Raw genomic sequence first — 24407 nt, forward strand, 5'->3', positions numbered from 1 at the left:
AAAATAAAAAGGCAGTGCAGAAAGTTACAACTTCTAAGAGCTTCAATCACCAAATTTTCAGTATATATACACAGAAATAAGCAACAACAAACTTACAAAATCTATCCCACACTTATACATATGGCTAATAACCTCATATTCACAGCCTTAGCAGCCTCTTTTGCTCTTCTGTTCACATTAGTTGCAGCAGATAATTCTATGCCGGGCATGGACATGCCCCCGAACCCATCACCACCGACATCGCCCGGCTCCTATGCCAGCTTCACCAGTCCGTCGTCCGTGCCTGGACTCCTGCTTATCCTTCTTACCATGTTCATTGTCAAGGACAGAATCTGACATGTTATATATTCCATAGCTCTCTTTCTTTTCTGTTGTCTTCTTGGTGTTGTTTTCTCTATGGATGTTGTTATCCCTCTCCTCCTCACCTGATTCTAATCAGGCTTTGTTTATTGGGTTTCCCTTTCACATGTTATAATAATATTCAACAGTCCAGCTGACTTGTTTGGAACAACAACATCGACTAAAAACAAATGAATCCAAGACTCTCTTCTTAATTAAAAACAATCTCGAAACATCGATGAACTCGAAAGAGATTCTTCAATAGAATTAGAACAAAGGGACTGAAGATTATTCAGTGGTCACAGTAAGACTGAGGTTGATGATGAATTCAAGAGATAAGAATATGCAAATGCTGCATGAATTGCTGCGCCAATAGGAAGCACATTTTCATCAATCTTAAAGTGAGGGCTGTGTGGAGGATATATAGCTCCAATTCTCTCATTATATGTGCCTAGAAATACGAACGATCCCGGCACTCTGTCTGAAAAGAAAGCAAAATCTTCACTTCCCATGAAGTTTGGAGATACCTTTGTGTTCTCTTTTCCTACAATCTCAATCGAGACACGTCGAGCGTGATCGTACATTTTCTCGTTGTTTATAGTCGGAGGAATCGTCGGATGTTCCTTTCCTAGGAAATCAATCTCCACCGTGCATCGATGCACCGCTGCCTGCCCGTTTATGATCTGCCACAAGAAATGAATAGTCACAAGGTGTAGTGAAAATTCATCTGTTCTGTATAAGAACCTGTACAGGGGGTTACCTCTTCTATCCTATCTCTGAGAGCATTGAAGCTCTTCTTGCCGAATGCTCTGAAAGTTCCAGCAATGGTGACCGAGTCCGGGATGACATTGAGTGCAGTTCCTGCTTGAACCATGGCCACAGAAACCACCTGCAATTTTCAACACTCTCCTTTAAGATGATATGAAAGAAATTATCTTGTTTGTATAATCAGATCAGCCAAGAGTTCATCTGAAAGAAAGTACCTGGGGATCTAAAGGGTCTATCTCTCTTGAGACTATGTTTTGCAGACTAACAATAGCTGTTGAAGCTGCCAAAACAGGATCAATTGAATGGTGTGGAATTGCAGCATGACCCCCTCTCCCCTTTATCTTAGCTTTGAAGCTTCCACACCCGGCAAGAAACTCTCCGGGACGTGAAGCGACAACGCCGACCGGATATCTATGCATAACGTGCAGCCCCAATATAGTTTCTACACCATCAAGGACGCCTTCTTTTATCATGTCTTTAGCTCCTCCTCCCCTCTCCTCCGCTGGCTGAAATATAAGAACAACAGTGCCCTGCATTGAAGAGGACATATACATAAACAGTTTAAGTCATGATCATCTTCTTTCTAAACAGATTAATCAGAATGTTATTGGAACTGGGAAGAACTTGCAATGTACTTAGAGAACCTGCAGTTTCTCTCGCAGTTGATGCAGAATTTTAGTAGCGCCAAGAAGCATAGCAACATGAGCATCATGACTACAAGCATGCATTTTCCCCTTCACTTTGCTCTTATGCTCCCATTCCACCAATTCCTAATATCAAATCCATTAAGAAAAACAAACCTGTTTTCATTTTAGATACCCATTAAGCCGAATCTAAAAATGAAGATAAAGAAGAACCGATTAAGTTCGTTTGGGCATTTCATCGAACAGAAGATAGTCGGTCATCAATAGCGGGGAAATAAGAAATATGAAATGAACCAAATCCGACCTCGATTGGCAAAGCATCCATATCTGCTCTTAGAGCAACAAATGGAGGAGACCCAGAACCGACTGAAGCCACTATGCCGGTACCGGCGACCGGCCATCGATAAGAAACGCCGAGATTGTCAAGCTCCTGTCGAATAAGACGACTGGTTTCAAATTCTTCATAAGCAAGCTCTGGGTTCTCGTGGATTTTTCTCCTTATCGTCTTCATCCAATTTGAAGTAATGGGATCATTGGCAAGCTCCAGAATTTGGTGTCGGAGTGAAGAATTTTGACTGGTTTGAACGGAGCTCGAGATTGTTCCATGGACAGGAGCTTCAAGCTTAAAAATGGAGATGATTATGAGGAAGTACAGAAGCTCCATATCGTTGAGGAATTAATAATGAAGCGAAACCAACATCTATTTGTACCAAATTCATGAACAGTGTCTCGTGTTCCTTTGACTCGACGAACTCGATTCAAATAAAATCAAAAATGAAATAAAATTAAATGTAGCCAATCAAAACCTTCCAACCATATTTAACTAAAAACAAAACAACAAATTTAAGTAACTTCTCAACTTCCTAATAAATTTTAAACTTCCAAATTTCAATACAAAATTCAAAGGATCTGTTCTTTTTTTTTAATAAAAAAATATTAAAATTTGTAATTTAACCAATACATAAACATAAATTAAATTTAGTTTTTTAATGGAAAATTTTGGATGAGACCGAACAGAATTTGATACGGCCACCACAGGTGTGAGGACCAAAAATGAATGCTTTTGATAATTTTGTCACGAGTTGCGTGGTTTGGTTTGGTTTGGTTTGGATTTGGTCAGTGTCGGCACGTGAAACTCATGAATTTTAAGGTGGATTTAGCTGAAGTGGCCCACATGTTGCAGGGCCGTCCATGGCTAAAAAGCCCAATAGGCCCAAGCCCAAAACCAATTTATTCTGCCACTCCACTTTTGCTACGGGCGCCCCATACTGGAATAAACAAAATATATATGAAAAAGAATAATATATTTGATTATTCTTTCTAGAACATTGAAAAAGAACTAATTAATGTATAATATTGCATTAATAAATTTATCATGGTTTATAATATATTATATCATATCCTTAATTATTGATTTTTATTTTATTTTTATGTCAATAGTATAAAAAAATAAATTATATAAAAAAAAAAAAAGTCCAAGTTGATGAACAGTCAAATGCCCTTGAATAATTTAAATGATATTAATTGATTTGGATTGACTGATTTTTAGGATTAATTAATTAATTAATGATGCATTATGGGAACCAAGGATGAGACTTCTAATTAATGATTACTCCTCTCCATTAAACCTAACATCAACACGTCATCATATGCTTTAAAATACAATTTAGCCCAACTATATATTATACCACTTATACGCATTTTATGTTACTAAAATAAATACCTATCTTAGGTTAAATTAATATTTGTTTAAAAAATATTCTTAAATTTTTAAAAAATTTAATAGTATATTGTCATAGTATTTTATTTCAAAATATTTTTAAAATTTTAAAATTTTCATTAATAATTAAAAAGTTGTTACTGTTAATATATAGACGAAACCATCTATTTATACCTCTTTTTCAATTCTAAGGACACTAACGTTAAATACGTTTTAAAATATTTTTGTGGAATCCTACGATCAGTTGGAGAGGCCAACCAAACATTCCTTACAAAGGCATAGAAACCTCTCTTTGGTAGACACGTTTTAAAAGGTTCCGGTGAATATTAATAACATATTAACTATTTTTTATTAATGATATTTTTGAAGTATTTTTTTAAAAAAAAATTGGTACTAATGAAGATTAAAATTGAAGAATCTATTTATAATTGGATTATATACATACATAATACACCATCTATATTATTTAAATCAATATCAAATCATAATATAATGAACACTAGATCATAATTTATTGTGATAGTGACGTAATAATTTAACCCCAAAAAAAAAAAAATGTATTGATTGGCTTAACATAGTGCTTGGATTGCTACAAAATTAGGAGCAAAATTAAGAACACATAATCAATTGAAACCAAGTTGAAGATCCAAAGACTTACAAGAACGCCTATGATCATTACAAACAGGCAAAGAAGAAGAAGAAGAGGAAGACACATAACCGACAGCCTTGTCGGGCGGCGGCACAGAACCATCGAAATGGATAAACTTAGCGCCGTTTTGAGTGAAACTAATGTGCGAAGAATTATGAGTGTAGAGAAGATAAGTGAGGGAAGCATTTGTAGCTTGAAGCTCCATCTTCTCCTTCTTCTTCTTCAGCCTCTCTTTCTTGTGGGCATTTTGATGACCTCCCAAAGCTTGAGAATTTCTAAACTCCTTCAAACAATATTGGCACTCAAATTTGGGCTCTGCTCTTTCAAAACAGACCGTTGTTGAAGAGTTTACACTCTCATCGCCTTCGCCATTCAAGCAAGAACTTGATCCAAGTTCATGGTTGTTTGATGGGTTTAGCTCAAATCCAAAAAGTTTTACTTTTTTTTCAACATTAGAGGTTGAAGAAAATAACCCACTTTCGTGTTCTTCCAAATTATAGCTCGACGACTTCTTTCCCATTGTGGTGTTGTAGAGAGAAAGAGAGATTTTGTGGAAAATATATAGTGAAATTTGGAAATGGGTTACAACATAAAGGTGATATTTTTTTAGTTTGAAATGGGTTTTGAATATAGTAATGGATATGCATAGAAATTTCGTGGTTCACATTTGTTTTATAGATACGCACTTGAACGAAAAAAGAGAGGGAATTGATGTTATTATTTTAGGGAGCAATAATTATGGGTATTGTTTAAGTAAAACAAAGATTGGAATGCTTGAAAGAGAAGATTAGGTTCATAATTTACTAATTGGTATTTAACTAATTGATATTGGAAAAGGCTACATACACGAAATGTCAAAGAAAGTGGGGATGTAATCAGCTTCATGGAAAGATAGCTGCCTTAATGGATAACCAAAACCCGCCGTAGTAATAGTTTCGTTTGATTCTAGTGAGTGCGGGAGCTCAAGTACACCACTAGCATATGTTTTCTTTATGTTTTCTCTTTTGGGCTCCTCTCTCTCTCTCGAGATTTTTAAAAGCATCTGCTAGAGAGAGGTTTTCACACCCTTATAACAAATGTTTTGTTCCCTCTTCAACCGATGTCAGATCTCACACTCCACTCCCTTTCATGGTCCAGCGTCGTCGCTGACACTCGTTCCCTTCTTCAATCAACTCAGTTCCCCTCTCCAATCGATGTGGGACTCGTCAATCCACCCTTCTTTGAGACCCAGCGTTCTCACTGGCACACCGTCTGGTGTCTACCCCTTTGGGGTTCAGCCTCCTCACTAGCCACCCCCTTCGAAACCCAACGTCCTCACTGGCACACCATCTAGTGTCTACCCTCTTCAGGGTTCAGCCTCGTTACTGGCACATCGCCCCATGTCCAGCTTTGATACTATTTGTAACAGCTCAAACCCCATCATTAGCATATATCGTCCTCTTTGGATTTTCCCTTCCAAGCTTCCCCTCATGGCTTCTAAACGTGTCCGGTAGAGAGAGATTTCCACACCCTTATAAGAATGTTTCATTCTCTTCTCCAATCAACGTGGGATCTCACAACTAGAGTGTTGATTCGAGAGATTGTTTTCAAACCATTATTCTATTCGGTACTTTCCCTTTCGTTTCAAAACATAGAAATGTATAGAATTATTGGATAAAAAACAGTAACTAAACAACTTTTCATAAAATATTCTAACAATTTTAGGAAAGATATTGGAAGTTTTGGTAAAGCAAACTCCTTTTGGTTGCTAGAAGTCCCATCTTAAACAGTATATAAGAGAATAGTAAAGGATTAGCATTGATGAATGTTGACCAAAGTATAGAACAGTGAAAGAGAGAAGCAGCCAAAGGCAAAGAAAGGAATATTAAGAAGTGGGGAATGATGTAAGCATATATATATATATATACTTACAAAAGCAATAAAAAAAACACAATGAAAAAGAAAGGGTCCAAAATAAGATTTGGGCATATCTTCATAGAATGAGTGACACAAAGCTGTAACTTTGGATGGGCATATGTTTTTGTAAGGACCCCACTTTGTAGGGTATGTGTGTGTAACCACACCCTCTCCCACCATTGGAGGACTTCTTTTTTCTCCACCATACACTTTCTATCTCAAAAAACGCCTACTTTTGGAGAAAAGTGTTTCCAACAAGGCGTACTGTCATCGAGAATTTAAGTATCGGAACATGTGGAGTATTAAAAATGAATGAAATAAGAGACATAAATGAAAATGGGTCTTCAATATGGTGGGTCGCCCTCATTTATTGAATTCTTTTTGTTCTTGTTTTCTTTTTTTGCTCATTTTTCATTTTCATCGCATTTACAATGTGGGTTTTGTTTTTAAAGATCATATCTAGACCCTACCCACCTCCTTCCTTCCCTATGGACTTATCCCAAAAGAATCGATTTTATAACGTGTTTACTAGTGTTTTCACACCAAGATGTTTTCAGTCCTGTCCCTACTAGACACATTTTAAAAATCTTGAGGCTAACAACAATACGGGTCAAAACGGACAAATTTCAGATTTTGGGTTGTTGATGTTGTGGTCAGACGTAAGATAGAGAGATTTGGGGTTAAGTTTTTCAACCTTCATGATCCTTAAAGTCACCGAAGTTAGGACAAAGGCAGGGAAATGGAGGGTGGCTGGAAGCCTCTCTGGTCTGGTTTGGTCTACTCGACAGTCAATAACTTTGTGTTTTTTTCCTTTTTATGAATGATTGAACAGAATTTCACTTATGAATCATTCCTCTTTCCATGCAATTTCTCGTCTTTAATCTTCCATTTCCCAGAACCCAACGTTTCAGACTATTCTATGGCTGGGAAAATCAAGCTTTCAGTGGGAATTTCCCAGAAAAATCGAATTGTAAGATTGGTTTTGTGAATAGGCTATTTGAAATTTTGTTCAAATTAAGTCTGCAAGGTACTTAAGGTGGCGACGAGTGGTCAAATTTCCTGCACACGAACATGGTTGAATATTCTTGCAAGTTGCTTTAGTCGTCTATTCAATATTAGGATGGCTGAACTGTGCAACCAACTCCAAATAGCGACCAATTAATGTGAACTTTACTTCAAAATCGTGCAATTAGGAAGTTTAATCTAATAAAGTGGAAATTAAAGCAAAAAGAATTTGATTTGGATACGAAACCAAGATGTTTTGAACCTTGGAAAAAGGAAGTAAAAATCAAGGCAAGTTTCAAGTGGCTGCTGTGCCAAATACAGCAACATTCAAGACAAATGATGGGAACATTCACAAATTTGAAAGAGCAACGATCAAATTTCACTGGATGAATGGGCATAACATTCTGAGATTGTGTGAACCAGAAATGAATCAGCACCCAGTCTTTTAAATACCACAACATGTCTTCTAAAATTATGTACAAATACAGAGAATCTCCAGTGGGAAACTAGCTGCTGCAGATAAAAGAAGGTTTGAAACACTTTTCGTCCACGTACAATCTCAGACTTAGTTGCCATGGTTTATACAATCGTCGTAAAGAATTGAATCGACAGCCTTCGCCAACATGTAGGCCAAAGCCAGGCTTAACATCGAATGGGACGATCGTATGTAGGAGGCAGGGAGGGGCAATTTTCATTCATATTGGCGTAAGGTTTCAAGGTATTGTACTCAGGAAGTTCCATTTTGTACTCACCAAGAATCTGGCAAAAGGGAAGATTATCACTTTCATTGTTGCACCAACTTGGCAGGTTTGTTTGGTTGTCCTCAAAAATCCTTAGCATATATGCATCCCGAATCTGCAGAACAGCCAAATTCAATGATAAAAAATGCTATGGAAGAAGAGGCAAGATCATTAACTATGAAACATGTTCAAGAATTTTGAGTCATACAGTGAACTCTGTTACTTGAATGGAGCTGGATATAGGACCAAATACTCCAGCCTCCTTGTACATTGCAAGGATAAAGGCAACACATGTTGTAGATGTCCCATCACTGTAGACCCATTCATCTTGTTCCGGAATTGTAAGCAGTACGTCAAAAGGAATTCCTCGCTTTTCAGTCTCGACTAGAATGTCATGCAAGTCCAAATCCTAAAAGGAAAACAAGAAGTTTCATAATCTAAGTTATCATATACGAATGAGATGCTTTCATACAGAACTTTAGAGGACAACAAATGCTCTGTACAGTTCTGAAATATGAAAAGAAAAACAGGTAAATTTGGAGGATTATTTTGTAAAAGTTCGGATGATAAATGAAGAACTAGAATAATCAGATAGAAATGTGAAGCTAAAACAGATTTCAGTCAAATTTTCATGATCCTTTGTGCTTCGTATCACCATGCATATGGATTTCCAAAGAGAACCCTAGAGAACAATATTGTGTTCGTGCTTAAGGCATTTCTAGAAAAACATTTGTCCATCAACCATTAATCAAAGAAGTTCTCAAGCTTCAATAAGGTCCATCATGCACCGATCTATTTTTAAAATATTTCGAGCTGGTACCCACAATGTGATGAAGGGTATTCAAGCAGTTGAACAGAGTAGCATTCAGGATAATTTATTCCATGGTAGTTTAAATAGTAAATTTTATAGATAATTTATGCTTGATTGAGGATAGAGATAGGATGTGCAATGAATCCCTCGTCCCAAAAACTAAATGTCTAAACCACTAAGAAATTTTATTTTCATGTCAGAGCATAACTCTATAAATAAAGATATCTATTACCTTGCTACTTGCTTGAGATGAAGGTCAATCTATCACCCCCACGTTTGTTTTACTTAAAAAAAGAAAGGAAAAAAAAAGGAGAAACTAGTTAATGTCCCAAAACCCCAAGCCCATCTCAAATGAAGATTTCCACCTACAAACCTGTGAAGATTCTTTCCCCATCCTTCAGTTCATCTATGTGAGTGTTTGACGCGACTTATTATGTGTTTATAAATGATTAATAATGTTTCTCTAAAACATTAGCATTGTCTATCAGATTTTTTTAATGTGTTTTTTAACAATTAAATGCGTTTCAAAACTTTCAATTGTAAAAAATGGTACAAAAACTAGAAAAACAGATCAAAAGCACTTTTAAATTTTTTTTGTAGTATATCTCAATGGTTAAGGCATAAGTTTAAAGGTTCAAATCCCGATCCCACATTTGTTGTTCTTAAGAAAAAAAAAATACTTAATACATAAGTGCTTTAATTTAAAACCCTTTAAAGGCATGTCAAACACATACTAAGAGTAAATAATTAACATTCGAATATTGCAAAATAGAGCCACTTTCAAGCTATCCATAAAATAAGGGAATAGAGCCACTCTAATTACAAACAGTTCTCCTGATACATTTGCCTAAGCCTCCCAGAACTCGTTCCCTCAAAATCCTTTACCCTTATAGTATTTAGATCGACTCTTATTGACCTTTACACCAACCCACCGTGGTCTTAAGTGCCTCATATTGATTGTGGGTTGTGAACAAGAATTAAATTCTATGAGATCCCTTTTTCCTCATTCTTAATAGCCAATGGAAGAGCAATCAACTATTAACTACCGTATCAAAGGTTTGAATAGTAGTAATAAAAGATGTTTAGTTTTCACTTCAATAGTGAAATTTTGTGGGGTAAAAAGGTTGGCATTCAATCCTAGAAAGTTTTCTACCTTTAAATTTGATGTGCTGAAAATTTTCTCGATCGTTTATTTGTCTACAGTTAATGTGTCAAGATTGCTGACATACCTCAGTTCCTAGCCGCTTGTTCAGAGCCTCATTCCACATGTTCGCAGCATATGCTGGCTGCAATCTAGTCCACATAGACATGACAGAAATAACCTGCAAATGAGAACTTGTCAGCAAGAAAAATTACACGAGAGGTCCTTCATACATGCATCGTCCTTAGATATGTATGTACATATTTATGCATACACACACATAACCAACAAATGCATTACTATAATATCCTCATCCCAGTCCACTGAAACATGAATGAGCACATTTGCTACAACAGAAACATGACAGCGGGAAAAGAAAACCAAAACCTACCAAGTGAGCATCAAGAGGTGGAGGAAAGTTATCGGTTACGGTATCAATCCAGCTAAAAATCATGTTATGATAACCATATGGCTTCCCAGACATTCTTCGCGCGTATTCCCATGCTGCAGTAGTGTTGAATTTTGCACGTATCTCTGGATGCAGCGGAAGCAAGGCTATTTGTGGATTAGAGTTGTCCTTGAGTGCCAACTCCCACCACTCATCCCACGGAATCACCACAATAATTTCTTCACCCTATTAGACACATGAGAAAATTCTCCGCTTAAATTAAAAGCTCAAGCTTCATTTCTAATCCACTAACTTGTTTTTTCATAGTCATATGCATTTGTTGAAATAAACGGCCAAACGAAGCTTGCATACCTTCTCATTCTCATGTCCTGATTCACCAACCCAAAGATTACCCTGTTCATCCTTTAAGCAAACTGCTGTATGACCAGCAAAAGCACCTGTTACCCACTTTTCTAATGTCTCAAAGCCTCCCCACCGTCCACGAATTTTTGACACTGCTAAAAAATCACCAGAATGAACATCATCTGGATTAATAGTTGCTTGCCAAGGTTGGGATCGCTTTTCAAATGTAGCACCCATATGTTTTTTAAGAAAAGCTAAATTGGCATTTTCGCCCCATATGGAATTGGAAAACAGAGGCAACACATCTACCAAAGAGAGCATTGTTCCCATCATCCCGGACGGCATAAGAAAAACAGAAATCCCATGTTGCTTTACCTGCTCAAGTGTCATATGTCATGGTTAGCAATATGCAAGGCAACTACAAATTAGAGCATTTGATAACGAAACAAGAACACAAAAACATACATATTCCAACTCAGCAGGTTCTTCCCATGACCCAAAATTCAATGTATGCTCCCGTGCAGAGAAATAGTAATCCCACGTAATCCTGTAGGGTGTTGCAAAAACATATAGATCCATACAGGTCCAGCTGTGTGCTGCAGATGTCTATAAAATGGGGGGGGGGAAAGGAATAAACAAAGAAATATATGTCATAATGTAGGTTCGCACGCTTATACATATCGTTAAATAGTCTAAATTCTATGGTAGATGACCACCCAAAAACTTGCTTGAGAATACTCTCTACAAACCACTAATATAAACAACAAACGCACTCAATCTTCTACTCGTGAATATAGAATTCGATTAATAATTCAACTAAAAACGTGGCCGAAGCATCAAAACCATAACAGTATTTGGTATACAAACTAATCGAAGTTGGTTAAAATTAAGGATCTCCGTGCCAAGGCCAATGTAAGAAAATTGCATTCAACAATTTGAAGGTCAACCGAAACTCCGAGAAATTCTTTAAAAACAACATGGCAATCCATAAAGAACAAAAGGATCAAACCTTAAGACGGAGAAGACCGCCTCCCAAGCCTCTATCGCCTTCCGTAAAATCAATCCGAGCTTCGTTAGTGGAGAAGCACGCTCCCTTCCACTCAATTGTTCCATTACTGGGAGTCACAGACCCAACATAGGACGGCAACAAATCCACGGCAGAATGGAAATTATTAAGCACCGGCCACGATATTTGTCGAGGAAGAACCGGAAGCACATCGTTGGCCGTGAAGGGGAGGTTCATAGCCCGACCCAAATTCGTACAGAAACGTAACGCTAAAGCGCAAAGAACCAATACCCATATTGTTGATCGTAAAGAAGACATGGGATTGGTATCTTGTGGAATCAGGTCGGGACCAAATTCGAAGCGAAATTTGGGATTGAAATTACAGAAAAGGGAAGCGAACCCTAGGGAGAATCGTGCATTAAGGAACAAATCAGGATTAGGATTGGTTATGAAAATCCATGTGGAATGAGGTAAGAGAGAGCGGAATTTGGAGGAATTTGGAGGAATTCCTGTTCTATCGAGGGATCCGATCGACGAAGGGGTTGGTCAAGGGCAGGGAGAGAGGGCTTATCAACGACGTGTCGAGCGCGAAATACTCGAAATACAGTATTTGGTTATACGCGAAATACGTGGGCAGTCTACAGGTATTTTCAAATTTTGATTTTTTAGTCTAAATTTAAGATATCTTATAATCTAAATTTAAGATGTCTTGTTTTAAGATTAGAAAACAAGATTAGATTTGGGGGAGCCTAATTTTTAATTTCTCTCACCTTTAAAAATATTTAATCAATTTTGTATTTTGTATTTAATAAAAAATGGTAATACAAACATTTATTAGATACAAAATTAAATATTCAATGTTAATTCAACACGAAATTAAATTTAAGGGTTTATTAAACGCTTATTGATCAAATAAACACTAATTTAAGAGTTGGTGAATCTATTAAATATTTTTCTAAGTTTAGATAACAAACAAACAATTTCATCAACTAAATCTTTAATTAATCCTGTTTTTAAATGAAGTTTTGAAGCTTTTTACTTTTTGTTTCAAATCTTACCTGCATTCCTCAGATTCCTCCCCAGGGCGATGAAGGCGATAATTATTAATACAACTAGGGAAATATGTAACAATTATTAATATAACTAGAAACATATAAATACATGGGTAGGAGAGAGTGAATCAATTTGGATGATGATAGTCAGCTAATTTAGAGAATGGTCATAAGTTTATAATCAAGGAATACTCTCTCACGTCTAACATAATAAATCAAGGGTATGTTTGCCCCTGTATTAAAGTTCATACTTTTATTTTGGTTGATCAATAGAGATCATGTTTTTTTGCAATAGAAAGAAAGAATATCCTATCCGAGATAATTATTAAGAATCAAGCTAAAACAAAGACGAAGTCAACCACGGACTGGAAATAGGTATTATATGAAGTTTTATTTTTTTTTTTAAACTGCCCAAACTACTGTTCATCAACTGTATACAAAAGGCTTTAATCCCAAGCTACTCTCATACCTCAAACCACATTCACCCAATCACAGAAATAGAAGCCAGTATAGATATCAAAGATGTTATGAATGTCTATTTTCAAACAAACAGTGGCCATTCTTGAAACCAAAAGGCCAAAAGTTAGTTTCAATTAGACGGGTCAATGATTAAAGAAATGCTATCGAATAATAATATTATATACTATTAGTTAGTCCAGGATTTTAATAAGCGAATGAAATGATGCACAACGCTAGACTTTAGAGGCAGAATCATTGATCAAGTCTGTAACCAACTACTCTTTGAAGTTCAAAAAAAAAAAAAAACGATCAATCTAGAAAACGGTCAATGATGCAGCACATGGCTGCTCAAATACCTAAGGCGGCAAAACCTTGAGATATATTGACAATGTAGACAAACTTAAAATATCCTAGCAACCGTTTGGTTTACCTAGTCAATCCTCTAGCGCAAGAGGCATAGACCTGAATTTGGAACAAGGTTGGCGGAGAAAAACTGGTGCTTTTGGTCTATTCAAATACCGTACAGGAAGCAGTTTGAATAGCAAGGAAGAAACAGAGCAGTGTCTTCAATAGCTATTGGTTGCCGGAATGGATTTAATTGAATCTGCAAGGTGGTTGGATGTTTTGTGAAAACAAAAACAAATTGATAGTGATGCTCTTGGTGTTAAAAGAGGGGCAGCGGTGGACTTACCGGGAATGTAATGGGGTGGCCTATCACACTGCTCAAACAAGAAGCACCAAGATGGCAAGCTTCTTCACAGAAATCAGAAAAGATTGCTGGAACATTTATCTTCTTAATAAGTTCCTGTTACATTCATCCAAAGAGTTGAGTAAGATAATGAGTATAAGAAATAAGAAAATGCTCAATTTATACAGTTTTACTTCTAGTCTAAATTTCTATGCCTAAAACTACTACATGCAATAAATCATATGGTCGTTGGCCAAGAATGTCAACATACAATAGTAGGTAGCCAACTGGAATAGGCAGCAATTCCAGCATTTGGAGCAATGATTAAGTGAGGATGATAATTCTGTCCCGATAAAACAAGTAGTGAGAAGCAGTCGGAAGATCATGTAAGATGAAAAGTGAGCATGAAAGAAATAACTGAAACACTAGAAGATTGTTTTCTTTAGGGAGGGAGTTCGAGAAAGAAACTAACTTCGGTAATGGCTTTGTAACAATCATGGTAAAGCCCTCTCCAAAGCTTCAACGTCAACCTTGGACGTTTATCAGAATATACATCCCTGTTGACGTCTTTGCTTGAATATTTGCAAACACAATCCATCTGTAGGCATTTAGCATAACTGGAAAGGTCAATGCTCTCACCATCCCTAGCAATCCCAAAGCACCAAGGAAAAATCAAGTGCCAGTTTTAAAAGATTTTCTGATATTGTAATTCATAATGTTTCATAATTGATAGTTAATAGCCAAAGACACAGTAAAGATGTGAGAAAAGGACTAGTGGTAAAGATAACTTATTTGAATCCATCCTGTCTTCAAGAAATACAACTTACATTTCTTCGGGAATTCTAGGCCCAACAAGCTCTATGTGTATTGTCACCCCGGGGAAAAGTGCAAGCAACTCAGCAAAGACAGAGAGCTGTAAAAGCTCCTTCTCAGGCCCTGATGGCATTGAGCCCAAAAAATGAAATTAAATATGAAATATAACAAGACTAATAGAAACATATAATCGACCTTCATGATGTAGGTCTGTATGTCTGTTTGAGTATCACTCAGTCGCATCGTTAAATAAAGATTTTTTTAACTGGCAGAAAATATTCATAAAATATAAACAAAATCATCTTGTAGAGAGAGAAAAAGTTTCAAAATTCCAGTGTCCTGCCAAGGTGGGAAACAACCAACATGCAATGGAATTATCACAAAGGAAACAGCACTAATAATAAACTTTATCATCTGTTGCCACTCCAATATATAGGATGGAAGTGCCATAATAATAAATTTTAAGGCAAACAACAACAATAACATGACCTTCGAGATTTCAGCGAGGGTCAGAGAATCTCCAGGGAGCTCAGGACATGCATTTCAATCATTCTTAATTTCTATCAGAGCAAGGGAGCTTCAAGAAAAGGAATGTAGAGAGTTATTCGTTTACTTATAATTTTGTTTGAATGGATAAGAACCTCTCAACGAGAGTAAGTTTGTTTAGTCCACATACATCGCTAGTAGTTTGCAGGCGCTAATATTTTGGCACTGCAATATTAAATTTTTATTTCCAATTCTTGGTCTCCACTCTTTCTGTGGAAATTGGCAAAGAAATGCCCAGCAAGTACATTATCTTCTAACAAAAAGATGTGCTAATGATCAATTGGGGCAGACTGAAGAAAGTATACGTAGTATGTACAGTAATGGTTCTCCAATGTTTAGTCCGGCAATACATAAGATCCCCAGTTTAATAAGGTCTGCAGCTTTCATCACTCCAGATACGTTACACATCGGAGAACCAGAAAACTAACATCAAAAATGGATTCACACAACAGCAAGCAGATCCTTTGAACACAATGTTCTGTATAAAATACGCTCGAAAAGTTCCAACAGCAGAGTTGCGTATACTTTACTTCAGTCATATCAAGAACTATTTTAAGTCAGTGGGAACTCTATAACAACTTTGTACCCAATAAATTTCCTTCCAGTGATCAGACTAACCAACAGGAAAAATATTGATTTAAAAAAAAAATGCATATAAGAAAAGTCTGTTTGTTGCAGTCAGTATCTTAACATGAAAGAAGCATCTAATTAGATATCCAGTATGGTTACATAACCACAGTTACATTCTATAGCTAGTATATCCAAGTGAAAAATAAACATCCAAATATGAGCAGGATGTCCAAAAAAAGCTTGGAGATAAATCATACCTAAATAGTGTATGCATAATGTGTCACCAAATTCTGGAGTCAAGGGTTCCAAACCAGCAACTTCCATAGCATAACTTATTGTAAGTGGCTGAATTGAGAGATAGAGGGCACATAAGTGTTCATCCTATGATGAATATCTTTAAATGAAATCAGAACTTCTTCAGGCAATCTATTTGAATTTCATGCCAATAGTTTGGACCAATTATTTTACAAATTTCGTTCTAAAAGAACTTTTTAGATAATGACAAGCCCACATATAGGGATGCTGGATACAAAAGTTTTTTTTTTTTTTTTTTTTCTTAGAATCCATACTAAATAGAATCTAGAATATTGAACGAGATGTAAATCTGAGAAGTCATATTAGGACCAAAGTTAAAACTTCAATATATTATGTGAGATTGATTATGAAGCTGAATAACTTGATTACAGTCCAACCTTATCTAGTTGTGACATACCCAATGAAGAAGCAAAGCAGCAGGAGAGTGAAGGGGAATGCATCTCCAATCATAATAGTCCTTCCAACTGTGTAAACGTTTTGTAATTGGTGAAAGCGGTTCTGCATGTTCATTTGATTATTTCTAGAGGCCTTAACTTCACAGAACAGAGCTAGGAGAGAGATGTACCACTACATGGGCAAGAGATTCTAGGTAGAACCCAACAATCATTTAATCTGCAAGTGAAATAGAAATGGCAGAAATAATTAATGGTGAATGTGAAAGGTCCGTCGACAAATAGAACAACTTGCAGATAAAGACCTTGAGTAATCATAGGATGAAGCAGCTTCTCCACAAGGACACTCGTACAACCACATTCCAACTTTGTGGATGTCCCTTTTGCTCAAGAATGAACACCTACTCACCTGCTTTTGACACAACTTAACAAAAACAACAGCAAAGGCAGTTCAACAAATTATGTTCAAAAGTAGAGTGTAAAATCAGTTTTATGGCCGAATATTTAGGGTAAAGGATGCAACATCCTAAGAAGATATTGATACCTGAACGGCCTCCTCGGAAAATGTGAAAGGAAACTCGTACAAGGCATCTATTCTCTTCATTTGTTGCTCAAACCTTTTGCATTCATCTTTATGATCATTCCAATGTTTAATCTATGAACAATTGTTAAATAAGATGATGGCTTACAAAATGAAAAGGTGCGACAGGATACGCCAAGTAAATTTACAGCTCCAGTGGCATTTCCTATCCTCCTTAGTAGCAATAGGCAAGTAGAATAACCTTGCAGCTGGTGTTCTTTTTCAGATTCAGAACACCGTGTCTCACAATATGTTGAAGCATGAATTAAAAGACACTCAAAGAGCAACACCGATTATCACCTATTTTAAGCTACACCTTAGAGGAACGCACTCAAAATTTGGTGAATTTCAAACTATCAAAGTTTCTACAATTCTACGATGTCGTATTAATCGTCTTAAAGCTTAAAACAGAACTCAATGACAAAATTCAGAAAGGCTTGTAAACAGCAAAAGAACCTGGTGATCGGCTGAACAGTAAGCAACAGCTCCGCAGCGACCACAGCGTCGAATCGCCGGGCCAATGCAACGACTTCCTCGTCCCTTGCCGGCACACTCCATTTTTTCCCGGTTCCAGGTGAGTTCTTTCGCGCCTCGAATCGAATGATAGAACTGGAATTGGGCCTATTTGGGCCTCGTTCTTCTTCCATTCTTCTGGACCGTAACTCGGATCTAAGTACCGGTCCATTGGGGCGGTTCTCCTACAAAAAACTTTCCAAATGAACCGCCAAACTTAAAAATAAAAATTATGTTAATTTTATTTCATTTTAGTTTTATAATTTTATTGATTAATTAAATAATAATTTTCACGCTATAAAAACATAATGTGAAATAAACTTATAAAGTAAAATCAACCGAGACTACATTTTTTTTTTTTAAATCTAATATTAAAAATATATGTTATTATATTTTTTTTTTGGAATTTTAAATATACAAAATTTGTAAATCTATTAATGCAATATGTGAAAAAATATAAAATAAAATATACTTTTCATCCTTATCTTATAAGTTGTAACTATATGCTTAATTATGATCATTATTATCATTATTTTTGGCAAATGATAATATATATATTTTTTAAACAAATAAAATAAAGTAGACGGGGGACATAATATTACCGGATGAAAGCAGCATGTACCAATTGGCATAACTTTTTAAGCATGTGAATTTGTTGTAATTCAAAAGGTCGGATCTTTTTCTTTACCCAAATTATTTTAACTTTAACTTAATCATCGTGTTTATACTTAATTTTCATATTAATCCGTTATCATTGGATAATCCTATTTCGGATAATACATTATGCCGGTGAATATATAATAAATATGTCCCAAAAATATTGTGTATTTAATTAATAGATCTTAGGAAAAAAAAAATCATAGATAAACATAGAAAATATTCGTATCCCACCAAATCAAACATTTATTTAAAAGTTAAATGAACCAATAATATATAAAAATTCCACCAAAAAATTAAATAAAAATTATTATTATTTTGATTTTATAACGACGAGACAGAGAAGAAGATAATGGGATTGGTGTGTTGTCGTGATCTAACAGATTGGGAGTCCTCCAAAGATTAGGGCGCCACTTTTTTTAGATTATTAAACCAATAAAATATTAATATTGTTTTTTTATATATATTATTATCAAGCGCTCTAGTCTCTAATTTTTATATTTTTTAAAATTAAATAGCATTATATACGAAAAATAATAATAATAAAAGAGTATAAAGATGTCTATTATCGTAGAATATAGACCGCTTTAATAAAACTCCTTGACTTATAGTTCGAGTGAAAGGCATGGCTATAAAAGAAATTTAAAAAAAAATAAAGAATATATATTTATTTCCTGTTTATCCTAAATTAAAAAGAATTATATTTTTTGTTTTGTAGAACGACCGTACAAAGGGGAAATAATGGGAAGAGGGGACATTATTGGGCTAATTTTATAATTAACGAAATACGGTGAATAAATAAAATGTGAAATAAACGTGGCCATTGGTGATGGGGAGTGGGCCCATGATCTCAAACTTAGATCAAGATTCCATTTTGACTAAGCCCATTATGTTTTTTTTTTTTTTTTTTTTTTTTTTTAATTTAATTTTCCTGGGAATTGTAATTATTATAATCATCGTGTCGTGTTCTATGTTCTATGTGCCTTTGCCGTGTCCGAAGTGAACAAATATTTATGTTCTGTTTTTCTACTTCAAATGCTTTGCCATATCTAAGATTCTAATATCTGTATAAAATGTATTTTTTAATTCCAAATTAATGGAACACGTTACAGTCTACGTGGAAAATGAACGAATATCTATAAAAAAAAAAAAAAAACTTGAATTTTGTATTTTATTTTCCTTTTTTATGTTGGTTTGTAATTTTGTTTAAAATAATAGAATTGTCTTTTGGGACGTTGGGAAGCTCCATATAATAAATATAATTCCAAATAATAATAATAATAAACATGCTTCCGCCGTCTTTCTTTTTGTCTTGCCAGACGCATCAATTGCATCAAAATTAATTATTTACTACAAACAAAAATGTAAAAAAAATGTATATTTTTCATACTAATTTAATTTAAACTTTTGCATTTAAGTAAATATACATACTTTTACCCCGGTTGAATTTTCATATAATCTACTAGTTTTGTAACTCTTATAAATAAATTAAATTAAGTGTAAAATTTTAATTTAAAGTTTGAAGATTAGTAAGTATATACGAATAAAAATTGATTCAGCCGGTTGAATTTATTGTATAGTTTAAAAAATGTTTTAACTGAAATCATGAATTTGTCCGAAAGATAGCAGAAAACATAAATTTAAGGAGGAAAAACAAATGTGCGGTTAGAAATATTAATGAATGAACAACGAGACTCAACCGACACTTAAGTTTGTCTATATATTGTGAGTACTTGAGCAGTAGGTTAGCACTCTATCTACGACGGGTAGGTAATTCCTAGTGGACGAAGGTATTTAAATAATACAACTAAACACTTTAATATCTAACAACTTTATATACCCAATAATTTACAAACTCACTTTCTTTTCTTTTCTTTTTCATAAATATTTTTTAATTCATTTCGAATATTAAATTAATGTACGCAAAAAATGACTACTTCGATTATAAAATTATTAAACTAATTTTCATGTACCGACCAACTTACAAACTAATTTCAATTTAAATAAATAAAATACCACATTTAAAATTTGTAATTTTATTTTTTAGGCTTCCAATCAATATGAGATCTTACGTTTGTTGGAAAGTGAAACGAACAATTTCTTATGAGAATATGAAAACTTATCCATAAGAGACGGTTTTAAAATCGTGAAGCTGACAATGATATGTAACGGGCTAAAGTGACATTAGGCCCAAGGGAGTTGGACTGTGAAATCTGATGATAGGGAAATGAAACATTTTTTATAAGAATGGGGAAAGATCTTCTTAATAGACACATTTTAAAATCATGGGGCTGCAATAATACGTAACAAGTTACATCGGATAATATCCATTAGCGGAAGAGATTTTCACACTCAGATAGTAGAAAATAGAAATAAGGGAAGAACTGAACTGACCACGAGAAACCGCAAAGCCAAATCAATCTTGGGAAGGCAAGGCAAGGGAAGGCAAGTCAAGTCGAGTACTTTTCTTCTCTTAATGGTTTTCTGTTTAATTTTCTTTTTTTAATTAATATTTAAGATGTCGTGGGTCCCACACTAGATTTCATTGGGACTCCTCCATATCTCCAAATTCTCTCTTTTTTTTTTTTTCTCTCTATTTACCCTTTTGACTTTTATGTTCCTTTTTTTTTTAACTTTAGTTAAATGTAAAACCATGAGGTCGCCACGTGTCGCACATTCCGCAACTCTCGTACACGACTATGTAAATTCCAACAAAATTTTCACCGCAGTAATTTGTGTTTGTTAATGACTCCGATTAGAGCAGAGCAGATGCTGTGTGTCTGGTCTGTTAGGGAACTGCTCGGTCATTTCTTCCCTTGGGATTTGACGGCGTCGTGTCGTCCTTGGTTGACCTCGGTCAACTCAATCAACGTACTTGGATTTGATTCCAACGCGGGTGCACGTAGTCCAATATGTTGACCAAAAAAACCCTTCTCGTTTAAAATCTCGTACACGATAACCACGGGTGGCGAGGAGGAGATATCGGGAAGATTGCGTTTATTTGGAGATCTGACCCAAGTGGATTTGAGAATCTCATCCTCCGTATCTTAAACGTTAGTTTAAAATCAAAAGGAAAGTGAAATAAAATATTAAAAAGAGCTGATTTGGGATTTCTCAGAGAAGGAGAGATTTGATTTCCCCGATAGGGACTTGTTAAGGACACAAACATACCGTCTTCTCCTCTGTTTTAACCCTCCCACTTCATAAACCGCTTTATATTACCCTCTTCCATCGCCCCTCTTCTCTTCAACCTTCATCAATATCCCTCTCCCAATCCATGGCTAGAACCCCTGTTTTCTCCCGCCGCCGGAGGTCCGATCAAATTGACACTCGAGATCGCTTCCCCACTTCTGATTCTGAAGTCCATGTTCTCGCCGTCGATGATAGCCTCGTCGACCGAAAAGTAATCGAGCGGCTCCTCCGCCTCACCGCCTGCCGAGGTCAGTTCCTACCTTGTTGTAATTTTGATTGTTTCTTGGGAAATTCACTTATGGGTTTTGTTGGGTTTTTTCAGTTACTGCTGTGGATAGTGGAATCAGAGCTCTACAATATCTTGGATTGCAAGATGAGACGAATTCCCAAGTGGGTTTTGATGTAAGTGATCCTGGAATTGTAAATTTGAAGTCTTTTTCTTATGGGTTTTCGTTTATGAACTTTTTGGGACATGGGTTTGTGAAAAAAAACAGAGCTTGAAGGTGGATATGATCATTACCGACTACTGTATGCCCGGAATGACAGGCTACGAATTGCTCAAGAAAATAAAGGTAAAATTTCTAACTTTTGATTGAAATTCGAACAAGGGAAGTGGGAAATGGAGTGTTAAATTGAGTGATGAACAGGAATCTTCAACTCTGCGAGAGATTCCGGTGGTGATTATGTCGTCGGAAAACGTGGTGGCGAGGATAGACAGGTGTTTGGAGGAAGGAGCAGAGGATTTCATAGTAAAGCCGGTGAAATTATCAGATGTGAAACGGCTCAGGGAATATATGGTGGGGGACGAAAAGACCGGAAGTGAAATAAATTGGATGAACAAAAGGACGGTACGAGAGTCGTCGTGTGATGAAGCCTCATCATCACCGTCTATTTCATCCGATTCTTCTCCACCATCATCATCACCGTCCATTTCATCCGATTCTTCTCCATCGTCTTCATCACCGTCAGATTCGGTTCAATCCACGCCGTCCCCATCAGAGCCGTCTTCACCGACGTCCACCCAATCCGACGACGGCTCTAAATGAGAACATCAGCTCATCATCCCCAAACATCTTCCTCCTCTTTGTTAGTTTTAACGGTTATTAGTTTGAAATCCCAGTTTTGTCACCGTTAAGTGTTGGTGTTTTGGTTACCGCCGTTATTTACTAAACCGCAACGCATTGGGGTTGTCCGATCATTTCGGGGACAAGGCATGAGCCGTGATGTACAATTCATAGAGTTCAATCATATAAATATATATTAAAAAAAAAAAAAAAAAAGATCTATGAATATTTTGTCATTTTGGGGATAATTTTCTTTGGAATTATAAAATTGGTCAATTAATTAAAACATTACAGATAATATAATTCAATTGCTACTTTCTTTATGGTTAAGGCGTGGAAAAAAATGCATGAATTCAACGACAATAATAATAATAATAATATATAATAAATTCAAACAAAAAATCTAATTGAATAAAAAAAAAGATTTTCATACAAAATATAGGTTGGTTATATGGTAATCAAGTTGATGAAAAAGAAAGTCCAACTCGATTAATTTTTATAATATTAAAAAAAAAAGGAAAAAAAAAATAAAGTTGGTTATTTTTGTGGGCCTGGAAAGGTCATTGGATTCTTATGCTGTCAGGAGACATGAACCCAAGAGAGAGTCGAGGTTTAAAGGTTGTCGGTGTGTGTGTGGTCCTGAGATGAGATGGATGGGCCAACTAAGTGGCCCATCACCTACTTCATATTAGGATTTGCCTTTACAGATCGAAAATGGGCTTTTCCTTTTTTTATGGAAGGCCCATTAATAATCATGCCATTCACTTTCCCTGTTCTGAATTGCCTTTGCAATTATAACCACACTTTTCATTTATGGAAAATTTCTCCATTTTTCTTCTTTCCCACCTCCAATATTGCAAAACCTTATCTTTTATCTTCAACTTAGGGTTATACCAATGGATATAGTTTTTTCTTTTTATTTTTTATTCCGTCAATTATTACCATTTGGGTCGTTAAATTATATGTTCTATTTTAATGATTATAAATTTTTGTTACTTAAAACGTCTACGTAGACATATAACTGAATGATTTGACATACAATACCAAAAAAAGAGAATAGACTAATTAAATAAAATAAGTATTAGTTTCTATAAATTTATTTTTGACAAACGACTAAATACAAGTAGACGGTGGCTTATTCAAATCCAATAGGAATGCTCCCGTCCTTAAATCCCAAATCAAAATTCTAAACTCTAAATTCTAATTTACCCTCAATAAATATTTAATAAATATCTCAAATTTTATTATTAAAATTATGCTTACTCACTCCTAATAAAAGGTATGGATTGAATTTGATTAGAGTAATTTAGTATTCTATTTCAATTTTATTTTTACTATGTGGGAACACATTTAATATAGATTTGTACCAATTAAGTTCCAAAATTTTAAATTTTATTTTTAGGAGTTAAATTGAATAAAATTATAATAAATAATGTATATATAATAGTATGATAAAAGCAAAAATTATTTTTTAAAATTAACCATAAATTTTAGTTTTATTTATTTAAATTCAATCAAATCTAAATAAATAAGTTAAGAACTGAATTAAAAAAAAAAAAGGATGATTAAATTTTTGGAATATTTAAAATATCTCTAGAAACTCAGCATGAACACAAAAAATGTGGTTTAAAGTAAATTTATTATTATTATTATTAAAAGAAATAGGAAATTAGTGCCCAAATTATTGAAACCCAAGTTGATAGAATAATTAAAAATTATGGAGAGAAAGACCAAATAAAAGAATCAAAGTTGGTGACCTACTTCCTACCCTCACCCATCTTCCCTCACCCATCTTCACCATCTTCCCTCACCTTCAAACAAATTAAATGCCTCTCAATATTTCTCAATTTTACTTCATTTTCCAAAATAAATAAATAATAAATAACTTTATAAACAAACCAATGGCAAATTGCAACAATTTTGGTCAACTTCTTCTATAAATGTCGGTTCAAAAATTAAATTTTTTTAGAAAAATCTTCATAATTTGAGAATACCATTAAATAAATAAATAAATAAATAATTATAATAATGGTATTATAAAATTTATGATTATCGCGCCCATTCACAACGAGTTGTATTAAATTTGGTCAACGTCA

General features: G+C 35.0%; 4 protein-coding genes across 5 annotated transcripts; 1 reads left to right on the forward strand and 3 right to left on the reverse strand.

Moving 5' to 3' along the window:
- Positions 1-3: 3 nt before the first annotated feature.
- LOC111790634 (IAA-amino acid hydrolase ILR1-like 1) lies at positions 4-2513 on the reverse strand. The gene is made up of 5 exons (XM_023671626.2): positions 2056-2513; positions 1752-1877; positions 1323-1637; positions 1100-1228; positions 4-1022 (listed from the first exon to the last, which is right to left on the reverse strand). Exons 1-5 carry the CDS (start codon positions 2413-2415, stop codon positions 639-641), a joined length of 1314 nt encoding a protein of 437 aa, XP_023527394.1. The 5' UTR covers positions 2416-2513; the 3' UTR covers positions 4-638.
- Positions 2514-7234: 4721 nt separating this feature from the next.
- Positions 7235-12035, reverse strand: LOC111803194 (uncharacterized). The gene is made up of 7 exons (XM_023687492.2): positions 11474-12035; positions 10930-11070; positions 10474-10839; positions 10105-10347; positions 9802-9894; positions 7970-8170; positions 7235-7876 (listed from the first exon to the last, which is right to left on the reverse strand). Exons 1-7 carry the CDS (start codon positions 11786-11788, stop codon positions 7664-7666), a joined length of 1572 nt encoding a protein of 523 aa, XP_023543260.1. The 5' UTR covers positions 11789-12035; the 3' UTR covers positions 7235-7663.
- A 1096-nt stretch (positions 12036-13131) lies between these two features.
- LOC111788376 (zinc ion binding protein) lies at positions 13132-17501 on the reverse strand. 2 transcript variants are annotated; one of them, XM_023668698.2, is made up of 11 exons: positions 17342-17501; positions 16850-16960; positions 16611-16729; positions 16479-16525; positions 16311-16411; positions 15856-15943; positions 14497-14605; positions 14142-14313; positions 13941-14012; positions 13673-13786; positions 13132-13585 (listed from the first exon to the last, which is right to left on the reverse strand). In XM_023668698.2, exons 1-11 carry the CDS (start codon positions 17441-17443, stop codon positions 13493-13495), a joined length of 1128 nt encoding a protein of 375 aa, XP_023524466.1. In that variant the 5' UTR covers positions 17444-17501; the 3' UTR covers positions 13132-13492. The 2 variants fall into 2 exon arrangements, with proteins under 2 accessions (XP_023524466.1, XP_086977788.1); XM_087121662.1 differs by lacking the exon at positions 13941-14012.
- A 3651-nt stretch (positions 17502-21152) lies between these two features.
- LOC111791050 (two-component response regulator ARR5) lies at positions 21153-22559 on the forward strand. The gene is made up of 4 exons (XM_023672235.2): positions 21153-21495; positions 21570-21649; positions 21742-21819; positions 21895-22559. The coding sequence occupies exons 1-4, from the start codon at positions 21333-21335 to the stop codon at positions 22291-22293; spliced, it is 720 nt and encodes a 239-aa protein (XP_023528003.1). The 5' UTR covers positions 21153-21332; the 3' UTR covers positions 22294-22559.
- Positions 22560-24407: the final 1848 nt, after the last annotated feature.

Source organism: Cucurbita pepo, chromosome 1, assembly GCF_057944985.1.
Source record: "Cucurbita pepo subsp. pepo isolate OVF chromosome 1, ASM5794498v1, whole genome shotgun sequence".
In the NCBI taxonomy this organism is placed as follows: Eukaryota; Viridiplantae; Streptophyta; class Magnoliopsida; order Cucurbitales; family Cucurbitaceae; genus Cucurbita; species Cucurbita pepo.